At 39.0% G+C, this 19958-nt stretch overlaps 1 protein-coding gene across 4 annotated transcripts in view; it reads right to left on the reverse strand.

Annotated features, from left to right (window-relative positions):
* Positions 1-991: 991 nt before the first annotated feature.
* Positions 992-19958, reverse strand: part of LOC107668338 (exocyst complex component 6B-like) — a 99948-nt gene continuing 80981 nt past the window's right edge. For all 4 annotated transcript variants that reach the window (XM_016460191.1, XM_016460197.1, XM_016460183.1 and 1 more), the window contains 2 exons: positions 6684-6796; positions 992-1658 (listed from right to left, as the gene is read on the reverse strand). In XM_016460191.1, coding sequence (XP_016315677.1) covers positions 1532-1658; positions 6684-6796 — 240 coding nt within the window. In that variant the 3' untranslated portion in view covers positions 992-1531. The remainder of the gene's footprint in view (positions 1659-6683; positions 6797-19958) is intronic.

A 19958-nucleotide genomic window follows, 5' to 3' on the forward strand; every position in this document is an offset into this window, starting at 1 on the left:
TTATAGTTTAATGGTTTTGCATCCATTGTAAGGGACAGGCTTCAAACACACATCTTTTGTGCCAGTAAAAATAGAAATGAAAGAAAAAGAAAACTCCCTTTAAACACAACAATCTCTGCTCCCTAAAACTCAATTTGAAAAGAAATACACAATATTGAACCCTCATTCCTATCAGAGAAAATATCAAAGTTATGGGAAGACGACACTGCTTAAATACTTTAAAGCAATTTATATTAGTTTTAATGTACAGTGGTGTACATAAACTCACATGACTATATAAATGTGCTGACATTAGCCCGCTCTTGTAATTCTCTATCTCTATGCCAGTATAATAGAAGGTTCCCCTACCTTACACATCCTCAGTCAGTTTTGGCATTGAATGCTGGCTGATATATTTGCAATTAATGAATACAAGAGACAAAAGCCTCTATTCTGCATATCTGATGTCCAATCAACAAACGCAAAACCTTAATCTTAACCTGGTCATTTTCATGACAATAGTAAACTAATCTTCTTCAAATCTGCCACACAGCTGTTGTTCTTTTAAGGTATTAAGCTATAATCTATGTCTTGGCTGTAACAGACTAAAGCTGAAGTATGCCTAGCATACAATTACTACACATAAAAGATTTAACAAGAGCAGTAACTAGATTCCCTGTATTGAGAACTCCGTAAATCTTCACTCATTATGATCAGCACTCAAATGAACCCTTGACCCCTCTGTGAGAATATTAATTTATATTCTCACACATATTAAAGGGATAGTTCATCCAAAATGATCATTCTGTCATCATTTATCCACATGTTGCTGCAAACCTGTATGAATTTTTCTTCTGTAGAACACAAAAGAAAATATGGAAAAAGAAAAAAAAAATGTTGGTAACCAAATAGTATTGGTAATCATTGACTTCCATTATATGGACAAACTAAATAGAGACATTTCTTAAAATATAGTTTTTGTGTTCCACAGAAGAAAGAAAGTCATACAGGTTTGGAATTAAAGGAGGGTGAGTAAATTATCATTTTTAGGGGAACTATCCCTTTAAATTTGATATGTTATAAATGATGACAGCAATATTCAAGTCTAGTTAGTGTTCCAATTTCCTTTAACTTTGCAGCAATTAAATAATATCCACATTACAGTGTAACTATTTGTCAAATTCAAAATGAGAGAAATAATACTTTAGAACTATTGTAAAGGCCATTCAAATTGTGTGACAGGAGAACAGTCCTTTTGACACCCAATACAAGACAATAAAAGGCAACCGAAACCTGTTTTAAAGAGCAATATGTGATTTGTTTTGTCCTTATTGTGTTCAGGTAGTCACATAGGAAGACATGGATACCATATCACAAGGGCACGGGATGGTTTAGCAGGCGTACCTTTCAGAGAGGTGCGTCTATATATGTGCATGATAGTGCAGGTGTCTGTGTGGGAAAAGAACAATACGTCCAACTATTGGAGGTGTGCAAGCGCAGTCTGGTGGCAACTCATCAAGACGTGGGGCCGTGTGCTGATGCGATGGCTTTCTCAGGCCTGGTTGGTGGCGATGAGATTTCTCAGCTGCTTGACGACAGTGTCTATGAGCTTTTGCTTGTCCCGTTCATTTTTACGGAACTGAGCAAACATGTTGTTCTTGCGGCTGGTGTCCTTCATCCTGCACACAATGAATGAAGCATATGAGGTCATTAGATTACAAAACCAGAAAAAAATGGATTGGTTTCTTCCACTTGGATACTCTAGACTTTCATGTATCCTCATAATTAAATGCTCTTAGCAGTAACGCAGAACAAAGAGAGACCAAACAGAGAATGAAAGAGTAGCATTGTTTCACTAAAGCTTAACCAATCCAAACTCATCATTTATAAGACCTTAAATTAATATGAAACAAGGGGGCCACTTAACCTAATGTCATGACAGTCACAGAGTGCTGCACCACTAAAGAGCTTGAGGAAGGGCACAGACTTTAACTGAGACTACCACTGTGTGGTTAAGAAAGGCGCTCCATATGGTGTGCCATGCAGGAGCCTTGGAGCAGTCCCGCATGGAGGTTCTAATGAACTTGCTCACTTTCCTGCCACTTGTGCCAAATGCTTCTTCTCAGTAGCCTGGAGATCACTGAGCCAATGCCTGCACATTCCTCTCATTCGCAACCAGACAAATCGTGGCCAAGCTCTCGGAGTTTGACAAAATACTAAAGTGACCCATCATCAAGGCATTGAAAAAAAAAACACATTAGTCTGTAGTCCTCAGCCTGAAAATTGAAAGGGGGAATATTATGGAAAATAGTATTTTCCTTGCTCATTTTAAACTGAAAATTAGCAAGATTTTTAAACTAATTGTCAACAAAAACACTACCGTTCAAAAGTATGGGGTTGTTAATTTTTATTTTTTTTACGATTCTGAAAGAAGTCTCTTATACTTACCAAGGCTTCATTTATTTGATCACTGCAAAATAGTAATATTGCGAAACATTATTCTTTAATATTGCAAAATAAATCTTTTGTAACATCTTTCGTAATAGAAATCTTTATTTAAATGGTTAGTTCTCCCAAAAATGAAAATTTGCCTGTGTTTTACTCACCCTCGAAGCATCCTAGGTGTATGTGACTTTCTTCTTTCAGACGAATCCAATCCGAGTTATATTAAAAATGGTCCTGGCCCCTCCAAGCCTTACAATGGGGGTAAGCGGGTGTTTGTTGTCAACAGTTCAGAAGACGTGAAATAAAGTGCACGCATCCATAATCAAACGTCCCTCACACGGCTCCGTGGAGTGAATAAAGGCCTCCTGTAGCGAATCCATGCCTTTTTTTAAGATAAATATCCATATTTCAAATGTAAAAAACACTTTTTTCTCACTTCCACTGATTGTGGTACGCAGAAGACATGCAGATGGATGACGTAAGACGCAGGCGTCGTGCGCGAGCCTCTGAGAAATGGCCTGTGTTTTACTCACCCTCGAAGCATCCTAGGTGTATGTGACTTTCTTCTTTCAGACGAATCCAATCCGAGTTATATTAAAAATGGTCCTGGCCCCTCCAAGCCTTACAATGGGGGTAAGCGGGTGTTTGTTGTCAACAGTTCAGAAGACGTGAAATAAAGTGCACGCATCCATAATCAAACGTCCCTCACACGGCTCCGTGGAGTGAATAAAGGCCTCCTGTAGCGAATCCATGCCTTTTTTTAAGATAAATATCCATATTTCAAATGTAAAAAACACTTTTTTCTCACTTCCACTGATTGTGGTACGCAGAAGACATGCAGATGGATGACGTAAGACGCAGGCGTCGTGCGCGAGCCTCTGAGAAATGCAGGAGCAAAGGAAACAATGTTTCCTAACTTTAGCAAAGGAAAACCAGTCTCCTCTTGGCTTATATCGAAATCGTCCGACATTCTTCTTTACAAATCTTCGTTCTGTGCTTCTAATTCGTGACCGGCATTTTGTTTTGTTCTCTCTCCGCGCTAGTCACTAATCATGTAACGCCGACGTCCTACGTCATCTGTCGGAACACCTTCTGTATATGACAGAATACCGGAAGTGAGAGAAAAGTGTTTATTACGTTTAAAATATGGATATTTTTTCTTACAAAAACACATTGATTCGCTACAGGAGGCCTTTTTCATCCCCCGGAGCCATGTGAGGCACGTTTTATTACGGATGCGCGCACTGTATTTCACGTCTTCTGAACTGTTGACAGCCGAACACCCACTTACCCCCATTGTAAGGCTTGGAGGAGCCAGGACAATTTTTAATATAACTTCGTTTGGATTCGTCTGAAAGAAGAAAGTCACATACACCTAGGATGCTTCGAGGATGAGTAAAACGCAGGCTAATTTTCATTTTTGGGTGAACTAAACCTTTAACATTGTCTTACTGTCACTTTTGATCAAATGAATGTGTTCTTTCAGAATAAAAGTATTAATTTCCTTTAAAAAAAACTTCCTGTTCCTAAACGGTACATATATAATTTTTTAAAGGTACAGTAGCAAAAAAAAAAAAAAAAAGGGTCAGACATTAGGTAGAATGGGGCAAAACTAAACTTTGTTGCAAGAAACCATTTAATTAACATTTACAAACTTCAGGGAAACCATAAAATACTACAAAGTCTAGAATATGGTCCTTATGAACACAATTCAAGTTACAAATATTGTTAAAGAGTCGATCTGTTACGGAAGCAATTTCATTATCACCACCAGGAACAAATCCACTCGCTCTACATCTATCAACTCTTCCTGCGTGTCTTATTCGCTAGAAGTATTAGACAAGATATCCATCGCCACGGACACATGACTGTACTGCCATAGTGATATGCATCACAGCTTTATTACAGAGAGCCGCCTGTGATTACCATGGTGATAAGAACCACCACCACCTAGTGCGGAATTCTTGCTTTGCTGAGCATAAGAGTTTGTGTCTTGCTTCTGGAGTTCAACAAACAAGAAGTGGCGATTGAGGTGGACAGAGTATTAGAAAAGTGACGCTCAACTGGTTCTGCTTCAGGCAAGGATTTTACATCGGAGATCAGCTACCGACCCGACACAGAAGCAAAACTGTTTACTGTAAACTAAAATTATTAACACAAGACAGACCTGTCTTTATAGTTTGAGTGTCTGGGTTTAAAATGTTTCTTGAATTTTGATGGTTTAATGCTCTTGGTTGGCGATAATTCATTGCACAAAACATACTGTGGTCGGCACAAACCATGTTTATTCTCGCTGCAAGTGAATTTTCGTATTTTCTTCTACCTTGTGTAGATGAGGACACAGGCCTAATGTGGACAGATGCTACGGGGAACTAGGAGTGCCACTTAAGAATTGTCAATTGTCAATGTATTAATGTAATGTAATCACTTTTGGATCTGACAAATAAATTGACACTCACAACAGTCATTAATTTTTGTTTAAAAATAATAAAAGTAGTAAAAACAAAATTGATCAATCATCTTAAATGCATTTTAAGCATTTATAAAACCATATCCAAACCATATTTTGTGTCCCTCACACCGACGTTAACGTGCATTTTGTTGTTTACATTTAGCATTTTCTCCCCAGCAACATGTATGTACATCTGAAAATGATTCAAAGATTTGTTATGACTGTTAGGAGTTTGGTGCATTTCTATACAATATTTTTCTTATTCTACATTTTTTCTTGTTCTGAATGTTAGAAAATTGGATATGCAACAGTACCTTTGAAATATTGGCTATCCCTGCAATGAGGTGATACACAATCACATCACTGCTGGTCCGACTTCACTTCCTCAGTTTGGATGCTTACTCCACTTAGAAACAATCAAGATTTTACTGGATGAGTTTTTTAAAACAAACTAAAACTCATGTTCTTACATTTAATCTTCCTTTCCCCCCTCTAAGCAACTAAAATCCTTGTCTTTTCAAGTACACTCCAATAAAGGAAAGCTTTTCTCCTCAACGAGCCAGTCGTGCTCTGATTCCTGACACACACACACAGTATTCGTGTTTAGTGGTGTGCTAACCCTGGCTGGGCTAAATAATACAGATCACTTTCACAGAGACAGAGAGGCAAGAGGGTAAGGCTGAGGTAAGTGCAGCTCTAATGGGATCAGGCGGGGGTGTGTGTGTGTGTGTGTGTGTGTGTGGGGTTGTGTAATGCCAATCCACTGCTGCTTTATATCACAGATACAAGAGGACAGCCAGAGAAGGGAAGGAGGGAGGCAAAGAAAAAGAGTGACAGAGGAAAGCAGAAGTGATCAAAGTCTAGCAAATGCACACATACACAACACTGAGGAATGCATACATTCTGCAAACACGTAAGGAGTTTTAATGACAGCATGCAAAACACTGACATTAACACTCACTCTTGTATATAATGTACAGCAAAAGTCATAATGTGAACCAAACCTTACAAACTTAACACACACTGAACGTGACTGAATATAAAAAAAAAAATGTTAAGAAAGGTCCAGGTCGTATTTCACTCCAAAAAAACAGAAAATATAAATAATATATTATTATTATTTGTGTGTGTGTGTGTGTGTGTGTGTGTGTGTGTTTGTATGTATTGTGTATTTATATGATGATTGATAAATATGTTATCATTAATATACACTGGGCAAAGATATAATTTTTTTAAAATGCAAAGTACATTATTAAAGAACATTGTAATTGTAAGTATCAGTATTGTTATATTATCATCATGGTAGTATTATTGTACTTAATTTTGTAGTATAAAAATTATTTAAATAAAAAGAGATTTTATATTTTATTTACAAAATTAGATTTGAATTCTATAAATATTAATCATTGTATCTGGACAGATTGTTTTTCATTACTGTATTACAAGAGTGAGATTTTTAGTTATATAATAATGACAATTTAGGTATATGCTTAACTGCCATAAAAATAATGTCACAATACTAAAACCATAAAAAGGGTTAATTTCCTCTATTTAAAATATTGTTTCTTTTCCTTCTTTTTCAGGGTGAAATACAACTTGGACATTTAATGAAAATTACCCATGTAAAAGAGCACTCTCATCACATAAATACCAAATGCAGAGTACTTACGACCGAGAAATCCTGCTCATGAGTAACAGATGAGAGATGAGAGAAAAAAAAATGGTTTGCATCTGATCTGATGTCTTGACGTAAGTGCATGTGGTTTGATGAGTGAGGAGAAGAGAGTGACACAAGTGTGAGACTCACTTCTCTAGGAGGGCCAGAGCCGTGTGAGGATTGACTCTCAGGTACTTGCAGGTGGGTCGGCCGTAGTCAGCCAGATACGTGGACCAGTCCCACTGAGTGAAGAGATCCAGTAACTAAACAGAGGACAGTGGTGGTGCAGGGAAGAAAAGACAAAGAGAGATCCATTAAAGTTCATTAAACACCATCGCTGGCCCTTGTTAGATCAGGCCAGTTCACTTCTCCCAATGTTACATAAGTGAGCAGGGCCTCTTAAATGAGATTATAGAGGAGACACAGGGGAAAGCAACATGACAAAGCAGGGGATTAGAGGAGAATGGAGGGAGGTTAAAGAGAGAACAGCCATTTACACTCTTTCACCCGGACCTGACCCGATAATGGGCCGGTAATGACCCGTGATTGACCCGGCCAGCTACTGACCTTGCTGGAGCCTGGCCAAAAATGCACCCCTCAGCACTGGCTCAATAGACAACAGAGCACATTCCTCCCTCCCAAACAAACCCACTCGCACAAACACACACATTTAGACGCAGATTCAGTGCTGGGAATGCAAACAAACACAATCAAACATGTCATCAAACTTGCAAACAGAAAAAAGGAAAATGACTACACAAAAGTCTCTGTATTCAATCGTAAAGACACATCAACGGACGCAAAAAAATGTGTGCCTATGTGTGCATGAGAAAAATACATCCATGACAGCAAGACATGGCTACAAGTATGTGAAATTGACTGCAGGTTTTTGTATAGTCAAACAGTCTTTAGCTGTCTTTCCAAGAATACATTGAAAATTCTAGGATTAAATACATATCACATATCGCCTCTGTATTTCAGCACAACCACACAAAGCTGAGGACAACTGAAGTTTTATTGATTTTTATACATCTAAGACGAAGCCAAGCTAAAATTGTATTATCTAGGTCTGTTAAGTGAAATAGCAAAATTTCATGGCCTGCTAAACTGTGATCGCATTAGTGAAATTTTGCGGGCAAAAAGGTCCATTATCAATACTGTACAGTATCAATGTATGAAGCACAGCTCACACAAAAGTCACTTCCAAACTAAGGAGATTTCTGTTAGTCATTATGAAATCTGTGTGAGAAATTCTTTCGCTTTTTAATGGGAAATTCACGATTGCGTGGATTCCTATTGAAATGCCTGGATTTCGCCCATGAAAACAATTGTAAATTTGACCAAATAACAGTAAAAGTGAACTCAACTTTAGTTCATGATAAAATAACGGACTGGTACAATTTCAGACTAAAGCATTTAAATAAGCACTTATTATTTAGGTCCATCTGAAATCAAACTTTTAACAAACAACAAGTTTAACCACCCGCTCTTCAAACCACGTGCACACACCCTGTGCGATGGCAGATAAGCACCTGCGTAAGATAAGTGATTTTTGGATTTGCATTCATAACTTGTTTGTTCCTTTCTTTTCTCTTCTTCCCGCTGGCATGGTCTGTACAGACCCACCAAGGGAGGAAGGCTGAGGAGGAGAGAGAGAGAAAGAAGTCAGGTTTTGCCGCTGTCATTTGCAATATGAATGCACTTGCATTCCACATAGCGCGAGCTAGTGTGTCAAACTCGTCCATGACCCGGGTTTCACCTTTCCGCTCTGCCTCTCCACCCCGCCTTCACCTCTCAATGAACTTCCACTCGGTCTCTCTCTTTGACCTCAGCGTGACCCCCGATAGTGTTATCAGCCCCTCTCTGAACAAACAGAGGGCCATGCTAGAGAGGAGCTGGGGCATGGGGGCGGGCGGGCGCTGGATTATCACTTCCTCTCATTCTTCTAAAAGAAAGAATGATGGAGAGAAAGGGAGAGAAAAAGAAAACATGACGTTGCACATTGGTGTGTTGCGCTCAGTTCCCTCACAGCCTCAGCGTCAACCCTGGTTCTCTCTCCACTCTCGGCCATTTGGATAAGGGCTTATAACAGTTATTCTGACCGTCGTACTTGTTTGTTTGGAACGCGGCAGGAATAGCTATTCTCGTTAATAGCCTGGGGGTGTTGGGAATTGACTGCAGTGTTATTCTTTTCTCCCCTTAGACTTGTTGTTCTTTCTGGCAGCGTTCTGGAAAAACACGGTTTGATTTGCCACTTTACTGTTGCAATAAATCTAAAAATGCTCTGGTGGGGAGCTTGTTATGTAATGATCACATATGCCCTAGTAACCTAGTAGCCACCTACAACGGCTTGTGAATAACCAGTCGATGAAGTACAATTATTCATTACGACTTAATGAGGTCAATGCGAACGAGCTGATATGTAGAAGTAAAAATAAGATGAGAGGATAACATTCTTAACCTCAAAGTCAATTAGTTTTGTATTCTGTAGTCACTAATGCTAAAGTGTTTTGTTCTCTTTGTGCCATCACTGCCACTATCACTTCATCCATGCCATCTCCTCTCACTCCTTTTCTCGTTAGTTCTCCTCTCACCTCTGGCTGCCCTCTGGCTCTCAGCATTGTTTAGTGCATTCTAGAACTGGGCCGACAGCCCCAAAGGCTCACGCAGGCCAAAGTCAGTTGAGCTTGAGCCTGAATAATGATAACATTGATAATATCCAGCACAGAAAAGAGAGATCAGCTTAGTAAAGAAAGCAATAACAATAACCCTCACCATAAACAACCAGAAAAAGAGGCCAAAGTAAAACGTGTCCTATATTCAGAAGGACCTACTCAGTTATCTGGCAGAGTAGCTTCAGGTTACGTCTTAATAAAAATGTGTTTTAAAAGTCTACTAAGCATGGGATGAGTCACAATGGGCTGGTATGAGAGTTGTGATTTGAACCGCAGCAAATGGAGCTTAAGTGCATGGTCGTAAATGTGAATGACGAGCAAATCCGATACAGATACAGCAGCAGTAAACGTCTGCTGGGAGCAAATATGAGCATATGAGATCTGAGAGAAAGATGCCAGCCAAAAAAAAAAAAGAAAAAAAAGTGAAATCAAGAGGATAATCAAAGAGGATAGGAAGTAGCTTTGTTGGCCTCTTCAAATGACATGTAAATAGTTTTCTCTGATGTACTCAGTAAAAAGAATAAGAATTCTCCTAGTTTAAAGGCCTAGCTCACCCAAAAATGAAAGTTCTGTCATCAAATACTTTGTCACATTCTTCCTAACCCATAAAACTTTTATTCATCTTTGAAGCACAATGAAGATATTTTTAATGAAACCTGCAGGGAGATTTGTCCCGCTATTGGAGTCGATTCCTCCAAAACTTTGATGCTTAAAAAACAAATATTTGATCAATGCACATACAGAGAGCAAAGGGAAATGGAAGTGGAACAGTACATGCTTAACGCAAAATAACAAACTTCATTGGTTCTTGCGGAAGCTCAAACGTGCTTACGTAGCAGACAAAAACAAACCTAATTGGTTCTCACATGTCAAGCATGTTTGAGATTCTTTTTTATCACATTTGATGTTCTCCATGTATGTGCATTAATCAATTTTATATGTGACAAAGCATAAATTTAATCTGTTCATCATATAAAGCAATCATTTCCTTTTTGGGGGGAACTATCCATTTTAAGTGTTCAATTATATACAGTGGGTACGGAAAGTATTCAGACCCCCTTAAATTTACATTTATCACTGATTCCCTGTCAAAGTGTTTCAATACCTAATTTTCTTCAAATCAACATTGTATTGCAGCATTTTCAAAAGGAGTAAAAATAGATGCAAGAAAGAGGTGCAAAAAGTTTTGACGAACAAATTTGTTGGGTCTATGGCTAATAAAAAGGGTGGGAAAAGTGGGCTGAGTAGCTTTATAGAATAAATAATGATGAACCGCAATCATCCTGTCCACCCCAAGTCAATTAACAAGGGGGTTTCAAACTCACAACTTTTAAAGGTGGCTAGTTAACATCCATGCATTCTGATATGATCACCGCTTATGGTAATTTCTAGAGGTTTCTGTGAGAAATCTGCTAACGTTATGGAGAAAGGTCAGGAAAAGCGTCTTATCTTAAAATTGACCTGCACAGATAATGAACAGAGAAGTCTGAATCAAAAACACTTCGCTCAGCTATCTATGGTTCTGGATCATGTGAATGCAGAGAGAGCAGCGGAAAGAAAAAAAGGGGAAGGAGCAGCAACTAAAGCATCATTCAACATCAGTCAAAGTCCACCAGGAGGAAAATGATAAGCAGTATCTGGGTACTGAAGAAAAAAAAAAAGGAAAAGTGGATCCCTGTTTCTAAAGCCATATTTCAGTTTGCACAGTAGTAGCACACAGAGGTCAGAGGTTATCCATAGAGGTTATCTTGGCTTAGGCTCCAACTACGCTAAAGCGTCCAGCAAAACAGCAAGCATGAGACACTCAAACACAAATCTCAGTCTATGCAAACATACATGCTCTTAATCGCTGGGAAAGTATTAATCATCAAGGATTAACAATGTTGAACATGTGCTTTCTTTTCGGTCAAAAAACACTTTCAAATGACAAAGTTCTAGAAGCACCAGTGCTGGAGATAACAGCAACTGTCAATCAAAACAAGAGAAAGAGTATAGAGAGGAATAAGAGACAAAACCAAAAAATAAAAATCTTGCCAACAATCTTAAAGGCATAGCTCACTCAAAAATGAAAATTCTGTTATCATTTACTTATCCTCATGTCGCTCCAAAGTTATGACTGACTTTCTTCTGTGGAATGCAAATAAGATATTTTGAAAAATATCTTCCCGTTTTTTTTTTTCTTTTTTTGTGTCCGTACCATGAAAGTCTAATCTTGTTCTGACACCAATATTCTTCAGAAAATCTTCTCGTGTTCTGCAGAAGCAAGCAAGTCATATAAGAATAACACGAGGTTGAGTAAACCATGACAGAATTTTCATTTTTGGATTAACTACCCTTTAAGTGCTATAAACATGAATTTTGCTGCATATTATCATGTCAAAATAATGGCAGTGAAGTATGTCTACATATAGGGTGTACCAAAAAGAGACTGTACGATTCAGAGTGAGCAGGGCATAGTGATGCGCTCATTCAAATAGAATTCACCCGGCACTGAACTCTGAACAGAGTTTAAAAATTAACAATAACCACTTACCATTGGTCCACTCTGCTAGGATGATGGTGGGGCTGTGCCACAACTGAGTGGCTCATATAATTACATTAGGAGAAGCAGAGACCTACATGATTAAGACCGGACAGAAGTCTCGAGAGGGCTTCAGAAGATTTCAGCAGAGCAGAAGCTCCAGCCTGAAGTATTCTGACACCCGTAACTCGATTAAAAAGGGTACAAACATCTCTCGGTCTAAATTAAAACAAACACAGACTGCAAGATACAAAGAGTTCATGAGATTAAGGTTACACCTTTTTAACTCAGTGGCAATACTTAATTGATACAGAGTTTCTCTTACTGGGTGTGTATAGAACAAGTCACTACAAGACAATGCTAATCTCTAACTGCAAAGTGAACTTTTGCTGAGGGAACTCTAAGCATGTCCAAAAAGCATGAGGGAGGTTGGGGTCAGTGGGTGGTCAAGATGGCGATGGTTGCAGTGGCCGATACACTCTGCCTCTAAGCTGAACTCCACTCGGGTCATTGTTCTGTTATCAGTCCTTTTTTTTCCTCTGTTAGCAAGCCACATCAGGGACAAGCGAAAACAGCCCTCTTCCTGAGGCTGCAACATCTGAGGAGCCGTAGTCTTGGGAAGACTTGGCCTCAAACTTACCTTCCTGTCCTCTTCAGAAAAGGAAGAGTTATCTCGGGGGTTATGGTGTGGTGAAGCGGTCATAGAGACCTGAGGAAAGTGGCTAAATCCCACAGAATGTAAAACAGTCCCATTTCTGAAACATCTAAAGATTGTAAATGGCTGTGTAAGTGAACCTTAGAAAAACCTGGTTCACTGAAATCTTAGTAAAATCGGATGACAAACTATGACAGAAGTATTACAAAAAGTTAACCGAAAAATGTTCAAATATTAAATAAAAAAAATAATATAACAATACATTTATAATAAATATATGACAACTATAAATAAATATATTTATTATTAATGTATTATGCTATATATAAAGCATTTTTTATATTTGACATAAAATTATAAGGTGCTACACAGTCTTTGGGTCACAGAACAGTTGATTTGGCACATCCCTCTGTATACTCTATGAACTTCTGGTTGACTTGTTTTGACACTTATTTTAATTGAGTTACAGACTGTAATTCATGGACATTTGACAGCGTTTACGTTAGCCTAGGGGAAGAGGTGGCCTCACTTTCAACTTCCTGTCCATTCAGAAAAGAGAGTTATTGCCAGGTCAAAATGACAACAAAACAGTCACAAGCCCTTTCGGTCCAATGCAGGACAGATCAACTAAGAATGAGTGTTAATAAATGAATGAGCAATATCTGTTGGTGGAGGATGAGCTCATTCTCACTGTCCATTTTATCCACACAAACCGTTTAAAGGAGTCGCTGTTGATAATTAATAACTGTTAGACTGAAAAACTTGGAACTGGCCTGGGGAAGACATGACCTCCCTTTTACCTTCCTGTGGATTCCGACAAGGTAAAAGTTATTACTGGGGCAGCAGTGTGACAGAACGGTCAGAGCTAAGAGCTGGTAGCAAGAATCTAAAACAGAGGAAAGCTGAGAGGAACAAAGAACAGAAAAAAATAATGAGGTTGAAATATTTACTAGAGAGTTTTAGCATTCTTAAATACACGCAGTCAAAATAATGTACTGTGTCTGATCTACGTACAGTATGTCATCTAATGTACTCACACTGACATAAATTACAATTATTCTGAGGTAAATATATAAGAAAAAGATGTACACAAAAGATTTGTGCCTTCACATTACAGGAAAAATCCAATAATGGAACATTGATCAAAAATGACAGTAAAGATTTTTACATTGTTACAAAAGACTTGTATTTTAAATAAATGCTTCTTTTGAACTATCCATGAAATAACGCATCATGGTTTTCATAAAAGTATTAAGCATCACAACTTTTTTCAACTTTGATAATAATAAGAAATGTTTCGTGAGCACCAAATAAGCATTTGGTTATACTATTTTACTTAGGTTTGATAAAATAAATGCAGACTTAGTGAGCATAGGAGACTTTTTACAGACCCCAAACTGACACTTAAAACGATAGTGTATATGTATACACACACACAGACATACACAGTAGTGCAATTTTTCATCAGGAATTAGGATTTTAAACAATTTCTTGAAATAACTTTTTAAAGGTCTGTCTTCAAAGGTTTTGTAAGTCATTGTAGAAAAATCACTTTGTTCATGGAGAAAACATGGAATTTTTACTTCTGGAACTTGAATATTGTGCTCTATTCCAAAATGCACTAAAATGGGATGAAATGCTGTGGAATATTCAAATATGAAATGGAAATTCAAAACCGCTTTATTACCAGCATGACGCAGTATCTTTTGTTGAGGCGGTTTCCAGAAATCATATTTGTGTCAAGGGTGTCTCGTGTCTATAAGAAAAGATCCTTTTTGAGGCTTACAGGAAATGGACAAATCAAAAAGGCTCTTGCAGCTGCTGTAGGAAAATGAAGATGGAATGTGGATCTGCGTGTGTTTGTGCATGTGGTGTGGTGACAGACAATAAACCTGCATTACAGAACTCCTACCCCTTTCATAGGGCATGAATAACGATATAATCTGATAAAAGGCTTTTTTGCTGATGGTGTGGTGCTGTCTCTATGGACGTGAACTCTGACAGCCCTCATGATCAGGGTCACCAAAAGGCTACAGACTGAATACTGCTTACTCATGATCACCACAGCATGAAGACAAACAGATAAACAGCTGCCAAAGAAAGGGAAAGAGAGAGTGAGAGAGAGAAAAACAAAACAAAATGAAACTAAGGGTCAGGTTGGTGCTTGTTATCCCAGTGGAATTCACCAAATCCTATTTACATTACTTAATGACAAACAAATTGGCATTTGTAAATGGCCTACGACACATTGTGCTTTCCAGTAAGAAGGTGATGAGGGTTGAGATGGAGGTTATTAAAGAGGCAAGACCGGTAAAACGACATCTCCGTCAAGCCTTTAAGTAGAAATTCCCAGAGGGAGGAGGAAAACGAGAAAATAAGGAAAGAAAAATAGAGGAAAAAGACACAGGGGGTGGGGGGGCGGGTGAATGTGAAAATAATACCAGGCTCTTTTTCTGTATCCCCATGCTCTCCCGTAAGGGCATAGCCCCTGGCGTGGGACTGATCTGAACAGAAGGTGAAGTGGTACGGGGTGAGGGACTCAGACTTTAGATCCTAGCTGACTCCCTGACTGGACCAAAGCCAAGGTTACCGGAGGGTCAGCTCCCCCCTTCTCTCTCTCTCCCACTTTCCAGCATGAATAACATGCATAACACACACAGACTTACTGCTTTACCATACAAACCTCCCTTGGCCTGCCAATACTGACTGAGCCTGTGAGAGACGGACAGGGAGAAAGAGCGAGACAGATAGCACGTCAGGCTTATCGTCCGCTGGCTCCGACGGAATGCGAGCAGGGTCGGCCGGAGGCCACTCGACTGGCCCACCCCCTACTCGCTTACTCTCTCTCCCTTGGACGGAAAGACTGGCGGAAGGCTGGAGAAAGTGATTACACCTGGTCTGGTTCTGGCTATTAACTAGAGGAAGGTCAGCCAGCGTGCGCCAGGGCCAGGATGAGTTCATGGTCCAAAACGTCACATTCATGTATCTTCCCATTCGCTCCCCCGTTCTCTTTCCTCATCACTTAGAGTTGTCAGCTGTGCGCTCTAAATAATACATTGACTGAAGTTTGCAGATAGCATGCATAAACACAGCTATTTGTGCACATTAAAAAGATGAATATGCACAACAATGTTGCTCTGTGCATGAAAGTAGTGTTAAAAAAGGAAGATTCCAAGTGCATCTAAGAAAAGAAAAGATAATTATTTTTCCAGACATTGCTTTCAAAAGGTTAAGAAAGATGTTCTATAGATCAGATATGTAGAAGTGATCCATCATGGACTGCTTATATTTCTTGAGATGTTCAAAATGTGTAAGTTGCTTTCTAAGTTGTAATTATCTATCTATTGGAAAACACAACCTCTGTATAGCTGCAAGGTATCACCAATTCTTAAATATTTATTTCTTAACAGTATGCATCAGTAATAATCAATAAAATAATAATAATCAATAAAAAAAGAATGATAATCATCAATAAAAACTACTTGTCTCCACCTGCAGTTAATAATGAAAACTTGGTATGGCATTTGTTCTCCAATTATTGTCTCCTTTACAGCCAAATGTTCTACACACAGGAACATTCGGCACAGGAACATACAATCCATCCAAACAGACTAAAACAGGGTTCCAAGAGTGTAAGTTACCAGAACCAAGGGTCAGAACTGAGGGAAACCAAAGATATGTGGGTCCCATAAATGACCCCTATATCCAAATACACAAATACATTCTATTCCACACACATGAAAAGTGGTGGAGCTCCAGTCCAGCTGCTGGACAACATGAAAGTCCGTTCTGATCTGGAGTAGTTTAAAATCAACCTTCAACTATTGTCAAATCTCACTGGTTACTGCAGGTCAAGTAGCCAAACATCTTGAAGTTTGTGTTGCCATATTTGATGTAGCCTGCGTATACATGTGTTGACCAGTGTTTTGTTTTGATTCGAGAGCAGAGGGGCATAAAATTAGTTCATCATACAAAGTGATCTTGTCACTTCAGATATACCAGTCAGTTGTATGGATTAATTTCAAGTTACTTTAATGTCCTCTTTGGACCTTGAAAAGTCTGGATCCTGTCAACTTTCCTAATATGCTGAAACACTCTTCAAAATATCTTTTGTGTTCCGCAGAAGTAAGTCATACAGGATTGGAACACCATGAGGGGGAATGAATGAAGGGTGAACTATATTTTTAAGATTCCTTGATCTTCCACATCATCCACTGTGTTTATATACACGAGAGAGAAATTCAGAAAAGGGTAAGCTGGAAAAGCAGGAATCAGTTGACAGTTTGTGTTCATGCTGAAGTGAGAGAGAAGTTGCATGTCAGTGCCATCCTCATAGGGCTGAATGGGACACTGCCGCAAAGAGAGATGTCAACCCCCTGCTCAGAGAATATCTGCTCCCTCACTGACTCCATACAAGCAGGGCAGCTCATCTGTCTGACCCCTGGAGACCTGTGACAGCGCCTCAAACAGGCCTTTCACTGACACACACCAGCACGCCACTGAGAAGGAGCAGGGGGGATGGATTTAAGCGTGACACACTCACTGGGCATTGAGAGGAAGCAAATGGGGGACGATTAAACTGTGACACCTGTCACTGGCTTGTTTAGGCAGACTATGGAGAAATGGTCTGAGGAGAGCACTGCCTGTGTCATTTCCTTTTCTTTCTCCTTCCTACATTTCCACTCCTCCTCATTCGTTTTTACTTATTTTCCATAAGCAAAGACAGGAAAAGCAAAGACAGGAAAATCTAGGAGAGTTGGTTTGCTTGTACAATTGAAGTTCTGTGGCAGTCTTCGTTCTTTCAAACTTTCTATCTCTCCCTGAAGGAACCACACAAAGAGCTGATCTGTGGGAGGCTGTAGCTGAACGGGGTGAGAAGAAGAGCATGTCCCATATGGTTTCATCCTCAATCTCTCTTTCCTGCACACCTTCACACTGCCATCTGTCTGACCTTAGCTACTGAACCAGGCAGGTTAGGGTTCAGGGAGACTGCGGTTGACTGAGAGGCTCCATTAAAAACACAAACACACACTCAGGCTCTGGTTCATCCTACTGACATCACTAAAAGAGAATGTGGTGGTCTTAAAACCCCACCCCCAACCCACCCCCACAAAGGTGGAAAATAACCTTGCAGATCAGTTCTATGCTTCACACAATCATTGAACTGTCAGTGGATGACAGGAAATTGATTGGAAATCTTATTAACTGTGAAATGGAAAGTCTTTACTGAACAAATGAGTTTATTCTTATCTTAATTTGGGCCTTTCTGTCTCTGTTGTAGTGGAAAGAGGACAGGAAATTGGATTTGCATCATCTACACTAATGTGTTTGATCAGTTCACAAAATAATATGTCAGAGCTCACAATAAACGCAACATTTATAGGGACAGTTCACCCAATAAAATTAAAATTCTGTCATCATTTATTCACCACAATGTCGTTCCAAACCTGTATAACTTACTTTCTACTGTGGATCATAAAAGATAATATTTCAAAGTACCTACAGTATGTGCTTTTTTTCTCTCCATAAAATGAAAGTCAGTGGGGTCCAATATTGGTTTGAATTCTTCATCTTTAACTACATAAACATTAACACAAAAACAACAGTGTTGACTGCATTGATATTATGTGTATAACAGTTGCAATCCCACAGAGAGCAGATTGACAATTTACTGCAGTGATTCACTCTCCCAAACGCACATGCTTGACAGGGAAATACCAAACAGCAATTTTGGAAACAGCTGGAAATCCCACATCTAGCTAGATATCAGTTTCATTTTCCAAAGCAACATGTATTTACTCCGTAAGCTCACTCATCTCTTAGCCAGTATTTCCACTTCTTCAATAATGATCACATTATGCCTTGACATTAATCAATGTTCAGTAGTGGTTCATTTTCGTTTTGACTTTTCAAGCTGCAGGGTCACAACCTTTCGCTTTCACTTAACTAGAAACTGTTAGTTGAAAATCATGTCATGTATAGATCAATTTTTCCCCAAAGCCTGCATGTTGGTACATGCTGAGCAGCAACTGCCTGAAACTAAATGACACATTGATACTGTAAGTGTAAATGTACCTTGAATGGGACACTCCCATTAATAATTTCTCTGTACCTGCTCTGAACTTCCTCCAGTACCCCAAACAATATGAAAAAAAAATTATGAGAGTTTACAAAAACTTATATTACAAACAGGGTAGATACACTACCATGAAAAATCTGGGGTCAGTATGGTTTTTTTTTTTTTTTTTAAAGAAATTAATACTTTTATTCAGCAAGTTTGCATTACACTGATCAAAAGTGACAGTAAAGACTTTCACATTGTTATAACAGATTTATATTTCAAATAAAAGCAGTTTTTAAACGTTCTATTCATCAAAGAATTCTGAGGAAATGTATCACTTTCATCAATATTAAGCAGCACAACTGCTTTCAACATTTGTAATAATAATAATACATGTTTCATGAGCAGAAAATCAGCTTATTACAATGATTTTCAAAGGATTTTGTGACACTGAAGACTGGAGTAATGACTTTAAAAAAAAAATAACCTTTGCCATCACAGAACTGATTTAGATTTTTTTTTTATCTTTCTGACCCCAAACTTTTGAAGTGTATCTACTTAAAAGGGTCATATTATGTGATTTCACATTTTCCTTTCTCTTTGGAGTGTTACAAGCTCTTGGTGCATAAAGAAGATCTGTAAAGTTGCAAAGACTAAAGTCTCAAATCCAAAGAGATATTCTTTATAAAAGTTAAGAGTCAACCACGCCTACCTAAAACGGCTTGTTCTAACATGCCCCCACATGTCTACGTCACTGTGTGGGAAGATTTGCATAACGCCGCCCAAATGTTCACGCAAAGAAAGGCGGCGTAACTTTTATTCTCGCTGTAGTATTGTTGTTTCCGCAGCTGCCATGTCATGAAGATGCTGTGTGTTTCGTTGTGAAAGCGAAACTACTTCGTTTGGCCTTCCAAAAGAGGACGATATCCACTTCGTCATGCCTAGAGCTGATCTGTGCTGGTCGCTGAGGAAATACATCAACTTTGCACTGTGGATCGCCGGATCGGCTTTCACCGTGGACGAAGCGGAGTCCAGCCTGGGGTCGTCACATGTGGCTGCCACTCCTTCGTCGAATCCGCCGGCCGCGCCGTTCTCTAGCCCGCCAGCCGCCGCTCACTCAAGCCTGCCGTGTGTGACGCTGTGTGTTTCGTTGTGAAAGCGAAACTACTTTGTTTGGCCTTCCAAAAGAGGACACGACTAGAAATCAGTGGTTAAGTTGTATTTACAACACTGTTCCAGAACAGTTCAAACCAAATATTCAGATGTGTGCAGCGCATTTTATGGAGGACTGTTTCCTGGCAGAGTAGACTACAATGCCGGCTGTTCTGACTCACAGACTGTAAGTACGTTTTCATATTTAAAGGATTTGCCACTGACGATTCAAACGCGAGTTTTGAGCAGTGTAGAGTAGCGCTTGTTTGTCATTTCTCCGATCACAGATGCAGACATGGTTTTATGTTTACATGGCGTGCATAAAAAGACAGTATAAGTCATTATAATCCGTAATTATGTC

The sequence above is a fragment of the Sinocyclocheilus anshuiensis genome, unplaced genomic scaffold (genome assembly GCF_001515605.1).
Source record: "Sinocyclocheilus anshuiensis isolate Anshui unplaced genomic scaffold, SAMN03320099.WGS_v1.1 scaffold337, whole genome shotgun sequence".
NCBI classification, from domain to species: Eukaryota; Metazoa; Chordata; class Actinopteri; order Cypriniformes; family Cyprinidae; genus Sinocyclocheilus; species Sinocyclocheilus anshuiensis.